This window comes from Balaenoptera musculus, chromosome 9, assembly GCF_009873245.2.
Source record: "Balaenoptera musculus isolate JJ_BM4_2016_0621 chromosome 9, mBalMus1.pri.v3, whole genome shotgun sequence".
NCBI classification, from domain to species: Eukaryota; Metazoa; Chordata; class Mammalia; order Artiodactyla; family Balaenopteridae; genus Balaenoptera; species Balaenoptera musculus.
Window position 1 is genome coordinate 101221329 of NC_045793.1, and position 13718 is coordinate 101235046.

At 48.7% G+C, this 13718-nt stretch overlaps 1 protein-coding gene across 4 annotated transcripts in view; it reads right to left on the reverse strand.

Annotated features, from left to right (window-relative positions):
• Window positions 1-13718, reverse strand: part of EGFR (epidermal growth factor receptor) — a 192274-nt gene that overhangs the window by 44071 nt on the left and 134485 nt on the right. For all 4 annotated transcript variants that reach the window (XR_005021163.1, XM_036862891.1, XM_036862890.1 and 1 more), the window contains exons 4-10: window positions 12373-12507; window positions 7645-7713; window positions 6708-6826; window positions 5254-5395; window positions 3749-3865; window positions 246-372; window positions 77-150 (exon numbers count right to left, since the gene is read on the reverse strand). Coding sequence is in view for 3 of the 4 variants with exons in the window: in XM_036862891.1 (XP_036718786.1) it covers window positions 77-150; window positions 246-372; window positions 3749-3865; window positions 5254-5395; window positions 6708-6826; window positions 7645-7713; window positions 12373-12507 (783 nt within the window). In the remaining variant the exon portion in view is untranslated. The remainder of the gene's footprint in view (window positions 1-76; window positions 151-245; window positions 373-3748; window positions 3866-5253; window positions 5396-6707; window positions 6827-7644; window positions 7714-12372; window positions 12508-13718) is intronic.

Genomic DNA, 13718 nt, shown 5'->3' on the forward strand with positions numbered 1-13718 from the left:
AAAGTACTGCTAAAAGTTCTCTTTGTAAAACACTGATTTCCTGTTAATGTTCATATGATATGTTAGCGGCACACACCTGTTATTTCCTTTACAGTTTTTAGAATGTCCAGTTCCTTTGGGTCCAGAGGTGGAGTACGTGTGAAGGAATCACTGAAACAAGTAACAGGACGATCAGTAACAACCTGCCACTGAACAAAGCTGATTTCCTTTTCTTCTATTATATCAGTAACTTAATCTTTACTTACCCCCTAAATGCTACTGGCAGGATATGAAGGTCTCCACTGATCGAGGTGCAATTTCTGAAGTGTTTAATATTTGTAGCATTTATGGAAAGTGTATCTTTAAACTCACCAATTCCTATTCCGTTACAAACTGTAAAGATAAGGGAGGTGTTTATTCCACTCGCATTTGTTGAATCAAGAATAGCTAGTGTTCCACAGGCAGAGGGGAGCAGGCAGGAAACTGCAGCCGTGGGAACTATTGCCGCCACGCTGTCATTCATTCACTCAACAAACACTGCTAGGCCTGCTAGGGCCCAGGGACCATGGCAGGGTTCGGGCTGCAGTGGTTACAGGAGACGCCACGGCTGTCCTCGAGGAACCTGCTTTCTCCTCCTCATTTTCCCCACTTGGGCCAGAGTACAGTTGCTCCTGAGGACTCCAGCTTCCTCTCCATGGCAGTGTGCCCTACGCTGTGTGTGCTCACCCGCGTGCCCCTACTATCCCTCAATGCCTCCCCTCGCCTAACTGGGCCTGCGGCTTGGTCTTCTAACTGAAAGAAACAATATGCATAGATTTTTTTTTTTAATGAAAAGAGCAAGATGCATTCATCTGAGAAAACCTTGAAAACACAGAATAAAGAGGAACAAAATGACAAGCAATTCTGCTATGTACCTTTGATATTTTAGAAAATTTCCGTCTAGCTATCCCCCATGGTTATGTCACACTAGATATGTAGCTGTTTTTTTTTTTTTTCCCCACTTGTTATGCTGTGAACATTTGTCCTGTCATTAAAACCATTCACAAACATGGTTTTTAATGGCCGTCTGATGTTATATCATAAGAAATACTGGAATAACTCTTATCAGATAAATTGCTTTTCTTCCACAGTGTTTACTTAAGCCATGTGCTTTGATCTGTGTCCTATTGTGATGTCAGTCTCAGATGCCTTTTTTCCACACTCTGAGCCCATTTATTAATTTACATTCACTCCCGAATTTCCATCTCAAATGCCAGCTCCCTCGAAAGCCCATTTATCTGTTGTGGCTCTACTTCTAGAATTCACAGTGCAATCTTTGGTACCTCTCTTTCAGACTGTATCTCACTTTGAAGAATAATCATGGAAAATCTCATTGTTCAGGATGAGGTCCTCCCCTGGCCTCACCCAGGTCTCCCTGGGGACAAGGTCCCTCCCGTCACTCCGTCCGTCTCCCTCTGCTCTACTCTGTCCGGAGTCCCTGCTGCTTGGGTTGCCACCTGGCAGTGGGGCCTGTCCCATCAGCCCCCCTGGACCTCCAGGCTCGCCCTGCGCTGCATCTGCCTCCTGTGGGTTTGGGAATGTGAGGGCGAGGCTGGTTTAGTATTCCAAGGCTCTGGCTGACAACAGAGTGAGGCGGCTTTGGCCAAACAAGCCCCGAGGCAGATGCCTGCCAACGGGGACTTGCCGTTTAATTACGGGTTCGGAAGAGAATTCCACATGTTTGAAAGAATATCCATTCTCCCTCTGTTCAGGTGTGATGGTGATGGTGGGGTTACCTGAATTCCTAAATTTGGAGGTAAATTACACATTCACCCCTAGACCGATCAGATTTGGAGAAGTTGTGGACCATCAACACATGCATTTTCCAAACTTTGTTTTCCTGGCGTCGCCCTATACCCGAAGGGATCTGAGTTGGCCACTACTCCAGGATATGAACTGGGGGTGGGTAGAAAATAGAGCATAATGATTACAGGAGAATCGAATGTTTGTTGAACACAAAACTAACAGAACAAAGACAAAAATAATCTCTGATTTTATTGATCCATTTGAGGATGCTGATAGTAACCCTCTCTCTCTTCAGGGGCTTAACTCTTCTACTTCCTCTGTGCCAGGCACTGCCCCAGGTTATTTTCTTCCTTCCATGTCCCCTCTGCCGGGAGGTCTCCTGGAGCCAAAGGATACTCATCTCTCAGGGCCCCGACACCCCTGCCACACAGGAGCTACAAGGCCAGGTGGCCAGAGAGACCCGCTGGGAGCTCGTGGGTCTGTAAAGCGGGGATCGTAATGGCACAGACCCCCTAGAGGGGCTGGAGGGACTCGATGACGTGGAGCACGGAGGCTGAGTTTGCCCCGTGAAAGAACACACTTGCAATGTAAGAGCACAGAGGTGGTAATCAGTTTCAGCTGAAATCACAGATGCTTCTTAGGGAAGGTGGCATCTGAGTTCAAGATAAGCAGTTACTCATTGAGGCATTTTTTTTGTAACAGCAAAACAGTGGAAATAATCTCAATGACCATATACAGGGAGACTGGCTGGATAAATTATGGTAGAGGGGATAGGATATAGGGGATTATGGATAGGGTTCGGGGAGTGCCCAGCAGCTGCAAAGTAGGATGAGGAAGATTCATGTGAAGTTATCTGGAGTGATCTCCAGGGTATGCTAAGTTTAAGTGGCAAGGTACAAAGAGTGTAGATGCGTCTTCTATGGAAGTGGAAGACGTGGTCTAGGCCTGCCACGTGCCCAAAGGACCCAGGTGCCAACTGGGAAGGCTCCCATGGGCCACATGGGAGACAGTCTGGATATCAAAGTGAATAATGACAGGAGGGATTACCATAAACTGAATAAAAAAAGGATTCAATGACCTCACATGGGTACTAAAAAGGCTATTTTAGAAAAGAATGTCAACTAATAAATGTAGAAGAAATGATAGAAATAGGAAATCACTACTTTATAACCACCAAGAAATCTGACTGACGCTACTTCAAGCAAATCATCAAATTTGTCATCGTGGTAACGGGATGAAATGGCTGTGCCACCTGGTGGGACGCAATGAGTGGAAATGCTCCTGCCCACCTGAGTCCCGCCCGGAGGAAAACCGTGCCCAGGCCAGACGAGGGACGTCCTGCAAAACACCCGGCCTCAACTCTGCACAACATCGGGGAAAAGGGGGCTGAGAAATGGTCCTGAATTAACGAAGAGCATGGAAGCCACAGCCCTCAGCTGGACTCTGGATCGAAAAGCAGCTAAAAAGGACATATTGGGACAGTGGGGGAGTTGAAATTAAACTGAAAACTAGAATTGCATTGAATCGATGTTAAACTCCGGATGAGAGTGAAGCCGTCTTTTGTTACTTAGGGGAATGTCCCGTGGGTAGGAAAGCGTGCTGGCGAATGTAGGGTGAAGTGTTATAGCACCTGTAATTGTCACAGGGCTCAGAAAACACACACACACACACACACACACACACACACACACAATGTGGCGATTACTGAAAATTGGTAAAGTTAAGTGCAGGGCACATGGGTGTTCATTACACTATTCTTGCAACGTTTCTGGGTGTTGTTTGAAAGATTTCAAGATAAAAGATAAAGTACAGGATAAGCAGGGATAAATTGGCATTGAGGACACCCAGGAACAGGGCAGAGCGTAAAGGAAGGGACGCATCTCCGAGCCTGGAGACCCCCTCACGTCTCGTCTGAGCGCGATGCCGAAGGCCTGGGGGCAGGGAGGAGAGAGAGCCCCTCCCCCCGCACTGGGCGGCTTCTCACCTTTGCCACAAGGCCCGTCGCACTTTTTACACTTGCGGACGCCGTCCTCCTCCACCTCCTGGCTGTCCGAGCTGCAGGCGCGGACGCACGAGCCGTGGTCCGTCACCACGTAGTTACCTGGGGGACAGTGAAAGGAAGGTGACGAGAGCGGCGCCAGGTGTTCCTGGGCCTCACGGCCCTCCATGACGGGCTGATCCTCTGGTTTTGTTTACTTTAAGGACAAAGAATGAAAGGCTGCGAACAGAGAGGGGTGCGGGGTTCACGGGCTCTCAGGGCCTCCCCGCCAGGCGCGGGGCGGCGAGGAGCCGGGCTGCCCGGGGCGCCGCCCGCCCGCTGGTCACAATGCTCCCTCCCTCCCTCCCTGCAGCCTGTGTTCCCGTAGGGTCTCCCTTCAGGACTTGTGGTTGAAGCTTGACTATTTATTAGAAAATGGGAAGCTACACAAAGACCACGCTTCCGCCGGGGCTGCCCTCGTCCCCTCCGGCCACCGCGGGGGGCGGTGCCCACGCTCGGCACCAGCCCCGACGCCGGTCACTGTCCCGGCTGCCCTCACCGGTGCGAACACGTGTTTGTGTTAATAACCTATTAACACAAATATTAGTCTATACTTTTCAGGAACTCTATGGGTTCCTTGTGACTTTCCCAAGTCGATCCTCAAACCTATTTGCTGGGCATTTGTCATTTTCCTTCTGAAAACTGTCTACTTTTGTTCTCTGAGGCTCTGAGTGGTTTCCTGTGGACTTTAAACTCTGCCTGTTAAGCTGTCTCTCAGAGAGTCTATCTGTGTCATGACTGTGGCGAATTTTTCTTAGCTCGTCATTTACCTTACAGTGGTTTATTATTCTAGTTGTGTGTTCTTTTTTCTGTTCCAAATTTATAAAATTTCATGTTCACAGATCTGGTAGGGCAAACTTCCCCCTCATAATTGTTCTTAAACATTTTTTTTTTTTCCTTAACCTTCCCTCTTGGAAATCAAGATTGGTTTCTAAAACAATTTAATTAGACAATTCTACACTTCCTGTACCATGAAATAATTCATGTTGCCAATTCCCTAAATACCAGAGCCATCTGTAAAGCACAAATAGAAATAAGCAAAACCCAAGCCCAAATGATTAAACAAAACCGACTGACAAGCAAAAACCCCTCTGCAGTATTCCTAAGGGTACAACCTTCACCAGACTTTTAACCACTAAAGAAGGCAGGTCTTCTAACTACTCTCTCACTTGGGCCTTTTAAATACCTGCAAAGAGCTAAACGGGAAAATGGCCCAGTGGTCATGGGTTTGTGCCAGTCAGACGATGGGATATTCTGGGCGACCACAGCTGGGGCTCAGGACACAAGAACTGACTTGAGGCCGGAGTAGCAGCCGTCCCCTCACCTGCCTGACGCTGAGGTGAACACAGGGACCCAAGGACGCGTGAGTGGGGGACGCGGGGATGCCAGCAGGAGATAGAACAGGTAACGGGGTGCCTGACAACGAAAGGGTCTCCACGAGGGGCACTCACGGGGGCACTTCCTGACACAGGTGGCGCCGAAGCTGTACTTCCCCAGTGGGTTGACTTTCATCTCGTAGGTGGTGGGGTCGTACAGCATGAGTGGCGGGCATGTGTCCTTGCACGTGGCTTCGTCCCGGAACCTGCGGCAGACCTGTCAGGGGAGGGGGGGCGGCTGTTAGACTCCGTGCGGGGAGCCGCGGCCACGGTTCTCTGCGTCCAGGTGTTTGGTCAGAGCACACACGTCTACTAAAGTACTCTCGGTACAGTCAGAAAGACCCTTCTCTTAAAAGCATGGTTTTTCTTAAATCCACTGTCCCAGCTGTCAGAGTTTACGGATTATGATGAGGGAAAAACACGTCTCCGTTAACTTTCAAAACGAGGCAGGAGTACACACCCGAGAGTAGTTAACTCTACGGTGAAATTATTCTTCAGCTTAACTTACGTCAGGTTTCCCTCCTCAACAACACTTGAGGACACATTTTAGAATTTATTGCCAAGCGCAGAGAACCTGGACTCGGGGGCGTCGTGCAGAGGGGACCAGGCCACGCACAGAGGGGTCCTGACCAACGGCCTCGGGCCGTCTCCTTCCAGCCGCACATCAGGACCGGCCCAGACCAGCCGAGTCCAAAGCCTGGGGGCCTGTCCAGCCTCTGGAACTTTAGCCCCCCCTGTCCCTGAAAACCAGACTCTTCTGGATCCCATCCAAGGTGAGTCTCCCAGTCTGGAGCTCGCTCAGCTCTGACTTCGGGACCCCGTCTGTCCGTCCTGGTGTCTCGGGACTCACAAGGTGCCCATAATCAGATGTGTGGCACCCACGGCCCACGGGGACACTAGGTCTCGCTTGAGCTTTCCGCAGCAACAGGGACAACAGCGAGGGCACGGGGACCCCACGGGGGGGGCGAGGAGGCGGGGGGTGGGTGTGGCGGGATGTGCAGGAGGCCTCTGAGCCAAGGTGGAAGGAGCAGAGGCTTTAGGGGCGAAAGGCACAAGCGGAGCCCCGGCTGTCCTGCCACTCGGGATCTGTGTGGCCCCTTACCTTCGCCGTGCACATTTTAGGGGTCCCTGCGGCATCAACGCCCTAGGTTTGCAATGAGAATCCAGTGGAACGATAAGCATGAGACGAGGCTGGTGCTGGCCACAAGAGACGTTAGGGGCCCATGACACACACTTCGTGTTTTGGTTCATTCTATGCCCAGGGCCTGGGTATGGACGCCACACACACTGTGCCGTTTAGACCACTTAACAGGTAGGCACTTTATTCTCCACCACTGTCAGACAAGGAAACAGAGGCACGGAGAGGTCACGTAAGTTGCCCAAGGTCACCAAGTAGTAAGTGGTGAAGGAAGGCAGGACACTAAAAGATGCTTTGTCACCCCTGCGGCTACAGACGTCAGTCAGTACGTTTCGGTCACAGGAAGGCTCTCTGAATCTCGGGCCAGAGAAGCCGCTGGGGTGGGTATTACCAGGCAGTCGCTCTCCCGCGGCCCCGTGCAGCCGGCGGCACACTGGCTGTGGCAGCAGTCGCTGGGGGATCTGCCGCGGCAGCGCCCGGAACACTGCTGGGCACAGATGACTTTGGTCACTGGAAAGAAGCAGAGGCCACCCGTGAGCTGAAGGGCCCGGGAGGGAGGAAGGATGCCTTCCCCGGGACCTCGCAGAGCACTTGCAAACAGCGGATGAAAGATGGATCAAGTTGGTGATTCTGCGGCTTAAGTTCCCAAACATTCACATTCTGCTCAATTCAACTGAGTCTTGATCTTTCTTACTGTACTGTTTTTTTTTTTTTTCCTACTTGTTTCTCATCACTTAGGAGAACTGACTCAGATCAACTCTGGACTTTCAGACTGCTAAATTAGATACCGATGAGAATTGAGTCTGGGGTGGGTAACGGAAAGCATGTACAAAGAGCATGACACCTGCCAGAAAATAGTGTTTAAAAGGACATAACAGTCGCATCACAATTAGACTTAAAGTTTTCAAGCTGACATGTCCCCAGATTCCTTGGCCGTTCATGCTCCCAAACTAGGATTCCTGCAGAAAAACCGCCTTGAAGAAGAAGCTACTCTTGCTTCTCTGGAGGTGGGTACTCAAGAGAGGGAGAGGTGCCATGACTCAGGTAACACAGACGAGCCCCCATTCCCAGGAAAACCTGCCAAACATATTGTTCAGAGAGAATGGCTGGTACACGGGTGGCCCACTTGCACTGACTTATGACAGGCTGGAGTGCCAACAATAGCCCACGCTGGACTAACTGCACACGGGGAGATTTGCAAGACTGTCATTCACATAACTGCTAACATCTGGCCTTAAAATCAACAATGCTTTCGGAGTCTTCAAAGGGAAAACAAATGCAAGTGTAAGGGGAGAAGATGGCCAGTGAAACTCTGCTCCCCGACTCACTTTTCTGGCAGTTCTCCTTCCCCGCACCCCAGCAGCTTCCATTAAGACAGACTGGATCACACTTTGGGCCTAAAATATAAAAGTAATGGTTAAATTCATATTTCAGGGAAAGGGAATAAGAAACTGATGGCCCCTTCTCAAGCCCCTAGGCAAAGCCACATCCTAGAAACAAGGAAGTGCTTTCAAATTTCTTATTCTCTGTTTGTTCAACTGGTTGGTTTGTAAGATGATTTAAAAAAGACTCTCATGAGAAAAAAAAAAGAACCAGGTACTGCTTTTATTTACATTTCAGTCGTGGAAACTGAGGAGGAGAGCGATTATTGACTTGTCAAAGGCCATGAAAACTGGGATTTAAATGGACTCGTGGGTCCAGATTTCAAATCTGCTTAGGCTCGGAGAATTTTCCAGCATCTCCCACAATGATGTTAAGGATGCCTCATCTGGGGGGATGGGTATGCACCAACCACATTCGTGCCGTGTCCAATCCTCTGTGATCCCAGGAGTTGGGGTCCTGTAAATAAATACTGCTACACTCCACGCCAAAGAGAGAGAGGCCTGGATGCCACACAAAGGGTAGGACGTGCATGTTCTGTGTCACCTGGTTGATTATCTAAAACTTCAGCTATTAATTTGCAAGTTACTGTCTGAAACTATCTGTAATTGATCAATCCATTCGTGCAGTTTTTGTAAATGATTGACTATAAATGACAGCTACTAAGGGTTTTAATCTCATCAGTTGTGTTTTGTCTTCATCGGCATTAAGAAATCTGAAGACCGAGTGTTCTATATACAGACAGAGAGAAGAGCTGACCACCAAATTCGTTAGAAAGAGATCCGCCATGCCGATCACTTCCATTGCAAAGACACAGTAACCAAGGGACTTAACGTGTGTCCCAAAGTCTCCCACAGTCAGGAAGAATTCAGTCTCTGGGAGAATTTCGGTTTCAAACAGAAGAGCTGACGATTTGCCAAGTAACTGTTGGACCAGGGCACCCCTTCAATAAGACCGACAAGGTTTACAATCGCTCCCAGGGGTGAAAGGCATTAGTGCAATGCTGGCACTTCTCAGAATCCTGAAGGATGGCAGGAGGAGCCCCAGATGGACGGTGTGGGTTGTACATTGTGAAGAGAGACAGATGGAGGTGGAGACAGAAAGACAGAAAGAAACTAAGAGGAAAGAGCAAAAGTAACACATAGATATGTTCAAAGTGGCTGTGTCTGTACAATGATATCACGATATCTTTCGTTTTTACCCGAAACTTCCCCATATTTTCCGAATTTCTATTATAAGCATATAGTATGTTTATAAAAGAAAATATTTAAAATAAAAACGTTTAATGGCATCTTTCTGTAACACAGGAAAACATCTGCCAATCAAGGAATTCAAAGTCTGCTTATGATTCTATTCTTAACCTTTTGTGACAAAAAAAGAATTAGACATTATTTAAAATATGGATAATAGAACAAAGCAAGAAGAAGAAATGAGAATCATCCAGAGGTAATCAACATAGGCATATAAGTATATCTACATATAAGAATTAATATCACACTACACACTGTACTATAACTTAAAAAATAACTGATAAAACGTTATGACAATTTTTCCATGCCTTTAAATATCCTTCTGGGACTCGCCTGGTGGCGCAGTGGTTAAGAATCCGCCTGCCAATGCAGGGTACATGGGTTCGATCCCTGGTCTGGGAAGATCCCACATGCCACAGAGCAACTAAGCCCGTGCGCCACAACTACTGAGCCTGTGCACTACAGACTGAGAGCCACAACTACTGAAGCCCGTGCGCCACAACTACCGAAGCCCGCGCGCCTAGAGCCCGTGCTCCGCAACAAGAGAAGCCACCGCGATGAGAAGCCCACGCACCGCAACGAAGAGTAGCGCCTGCTCGCCACAACTAGAGAAGGCCTGTGCGCAGCAACGAAGACCCAAAGCAGCCAAAAATAGATAAATAAATTTAAAAAAAAAGTAAATATCTTTCTACCTAACATGAATTTTTAATGGCATGGCTGGACCACAATTTATTTAACCAATCTCTTCTTTTTAGATACATAAGTTGCTTTCAAAATTTATTATAAACAAGGCTGTAAGGAACATTCTTGAACAAAAATATTTTTCTACATCACTTAATTTCCAATATGACTAACCTAATATCCCTAGATCCTTTAAAAAAAACCCTTAATAGTTCTGTCACTTTGATATTTTTCCCTTAGTAGTGAAATCATTCCAGAACAATTTATTGAATAATGAATTCTTTTCTTATTTGCTTGCAATGTCATTTCTTTATGGACATTTGATTCAGTTAGGCTTATTCTTATTATCTTATTCTTATTTGTATATGTCTACTCTTAAACCAATACCATATTGGTTTAGAGTTCATAGCTTTGTAATATTTGAATCTTGTTATTGCATAAACCTGTCCACCATTCTTCTTTCCCAACACTTTCTTGCCAGGTGTTTCCCACAGCTGTGGTGTGAGAGGGCAGATGTGCCGCTTTGGGTTGCCTGATCTGGTCCATGGCAAACCCATATTAGGCTCACAGCCTTTCCATGTCAGTTTTTCTTGTTATAAATATACACAATTTAACCTCCCCCACTGTCCATCAGAGAGCTGAGGAAAGGCTAACCTCGATCTCTGGATAATATAAAATTTTGCATTGTAAAAGAAAGCTTTTGGTTTCTTGCAAACATAGTAGGTATCATGCTGAATGTCTGTTGGAATAATACATTTACAAAACCAAAGGGCTCAATAGCCATGTTCACAGCAGCATTTTATTCACAACTGTCAAAAGGTGGAAGCAACTCAAGCAACTCAAGTGTTCATCGACAGATGAATGAATAAACAAATGGAATAGTATTCAGCCATATTAGGAAGGAAGTTCTGACACATGCTATAACTTGGATGGCTCTTCAAGAAGAGCCACTGTGCTCGGTGAAAGAAGCCAGTCACAAAAGGACAAATACTATGTGACTCCACTCCTACAGGGCACCTAAAGTCGTCCAATTCATAGAGACAGAAAGTAGGATGGTGGATGCAGGGGCTGGGAGTGGGGAGTTAGTGTTCAATGGGGACAGAGTTTCAGTTTGGCAAGATGCAAAGAGATAAATGGTGGTGATGGCTGCACAACGATGTGAATGTAATTAATGCTGCTGAACTGCACACTTAAAAATGCTTAAGATGGGGACTTCCCTGGTGGCACAGAGGTAAAGAACCCGCCTTCCAATGCAGGGGACGTGGGTTCTACTCCTGGTCAGAGAACTAGATCCCACATGCATGCCGCAACTAAGAGTTCGCATGCCACAACTAAGGAGCCTGTGAGCCGCAACTAAGGAGCACACGTGCCGCAACTAAAGGAGCCCGCCTGCCACAACTAAGACCAGCACAACCAAGATAAATAAATAAAATAAAGAAAATTAAAGAAAAAAAGTTCACCACAAAAATACACAAAAGGAAAAAAGGTCCTTATTTAAAAAAAACAATGATTAAGATGGTAAATTTTATGTTAAGGGTATTTTATCATAATCAATCAATCAAATCAGAGAAAAAACCAAAAAACAAAGCAGCTCCAGTTGATTTTTAAGATCCATATCAGCTCCAAATTCTTTTTTTTTTTTTTTTTTAAGATTTATTAATTGATTGATTGATTGCTATGTTGGGTCTTTGTTTCTGTGCTAGGGCTTTCTCTAGTTGCGGAGAGCGGGGGCCACTCTTCATCGCGGTGCGTGGGCCTCTCACTGTCGTGGCCTCTCTTGTTGCGGAGCACAGGCTCCAGACGCGCAGGCTCAGTAGTTGTGGCTCACGGGCCCAGTTGCTCCGCGGCACGTGGGATCTTCCCAGACCAGGGCTCGAACCCGTGTCCCCTGCATTGGCAGGCGGACTCTCAACCACTGCGCCACCAGGGAAGCCCTCAGCTCCAAATTCTGAGACCAAAAAAACCCCCAAGAAACAAAAACAAAAAAACACCCCTGCATCCACTGCATAGTTGTAGGGAAACAGAGAAGCAGGAAACGATGATGGCTTCTTATTTTCAAGACCGGAAGGTCAGGGAGATCAGGAAGGCAGCCGGCTAAGCGGAGCTCAGGGTCCTCAGTTTCCCACTGCCAACAGCGCTCATGGGGCAGCCCTGACCTGCAGCCTGGCCCCGGCCAGCCTCTCCCTTGCATGGGCTGCTTTACTGATGAATGGCAGGGACTAGGTAACGGGCACTAGTTAAAGATGGACAAACGCGTCCCCATATGCTCCCCAATTTTGCTGGGGGCTCCATGTGGGAGTGCCCAGGCCCATCAGCAGGAGGGCAGGGTTCAGCCCCAAAGCTTTCCAGAGGGCCTGGCGCTACTTTGAGCCTCGGCAGCAAGTCAGAAGCTCACAAAAGTCTAGTCAGTCCCCTCACACAAGATGTGAGAAGCCCCCTCGCCAGGGCTGACATGACGGGCTCTTCTTAACGCCACATGAGGGCTTAGCTGTGCTGGGTAGGGGGGGTGGGGGTGGGGGGGCGGGTGATGTGCCAGCAGGGGAGCCGTCACCATGAAAAACAGACTTTTTTCCCCCCTCTGTCTTCCGGTGAGCATATCATCTGTTTACTATCAATATTTACTTTTGTATTAGATTAATGTAACGTAGTGTTAGCTCTGCCTTCTCTGATCCCCACCCCAGCCCCACAGCTCTGCCCACCTTAGGAGCTGCAGGTTGGGGGCAGGGGTCCCTGTGGAACACTTACATTTGCTCAGCTGGTTCTGAAATTCAATCGACATATTGCTTAGAAAGTCGGTGTGGACGATGTCCCTCCACTGGACAGTCTCCATGTTGCAGAGCACGGGGTTGTTGCTGAATCGCACGGCGCCTTGCAGGATCTCTGCGTGAGGAAGGAACCCCCATGAGCAAATGTGCCGTCCCTCCTCAATTCTCCTGAGGTAGGCATGCGTCTCTTCACATTGTGCCTCCTGCTAAAAGACGGCCACCTGCAAACGAGACTCCCCTTGGAACTTCACTGGGGGGCCGTGGAAAATGACCTGATGGATTCCTCTGTGGAAGAGTCAGGGTTCCCCTGCACTGGGTCTTTGAACCATGAATGATCAGAATTTCAAAATATGGGGAGGAAAGAAGATAACGCCTTAGTCACTTAGCATAAACGACACGTGTACAGTGAGTCGGTGGTTCCCGGGGGGGCTGGTCTGGGCTGGACCGGAATGACCGTGTGATGACGACGTGAAAGGGCAGACGCGACAGGAAGGGCGGGTGGAAGGGAGGATGGTGTGAGGGGCTTTGGGAGCATTTCACTGGAGAAAAGGGGGTGGGAGTGAGGTGCAGCAGGAGGATATGTACATGTGAGGAAGAGACGGGACGGGCACCGGGAATGCCAAGGTGTAAAACTGTTCAACTGTTCAAAGGAAGAGCTGGGAAGACATGGAAAGTCAGGGGTGGTAAGAAAAGTCAAGCCTGAGCAGAGGACAAGTGTTTCCTCCGTGACATTTGTGTAAACATTTCCTGAATGACTTGTGTACACAGAGCACAGCAGCAAGAGCTGCGGGGTCAGCGGAGACGAGTGATTTCTGTTGGTCCCTTTCTAAGAGGCGACATGCGTGGGAGACACGTCACACAGTTAATGACCTCACGTCCACAGAGGACCACGACTCACAACGGGGCTGGGGCCAGCTGGGTTATACGCGTGGCCTGAGCTAATCCTCGCACGGTCCTCTGACTGTAACTCAAATCTACATACGTAGCTAATGCCCAGCATCCCACAGCGGGAAAAGGACGTGGCAGAGGAAGGGTTCTCCCTGGGAAGCTCTCTGAGGCTGATGGAAAGGATGACGTTTCCTGAAGGCTGACGGGAGCACGTGGAGGAACCCGAGGGAGGGCGGGCGCCGGGGCGGCGGCGGGGGCCACAGAGGCAGGCTCAGGGGTCGGAAAGGGAGCTTTGGATGCGAAGTCAGAGACGGCAGCAGGACACCCAAGTGAAAACGTTCACCAGGAGGGAGCCAGAGTCAAGGGATAAACTGATGAGAGGTCAGCGCTGGAGACGCAGAAGAGAGACGCCAGGGCAGCGGGACCCTCGGGACGACA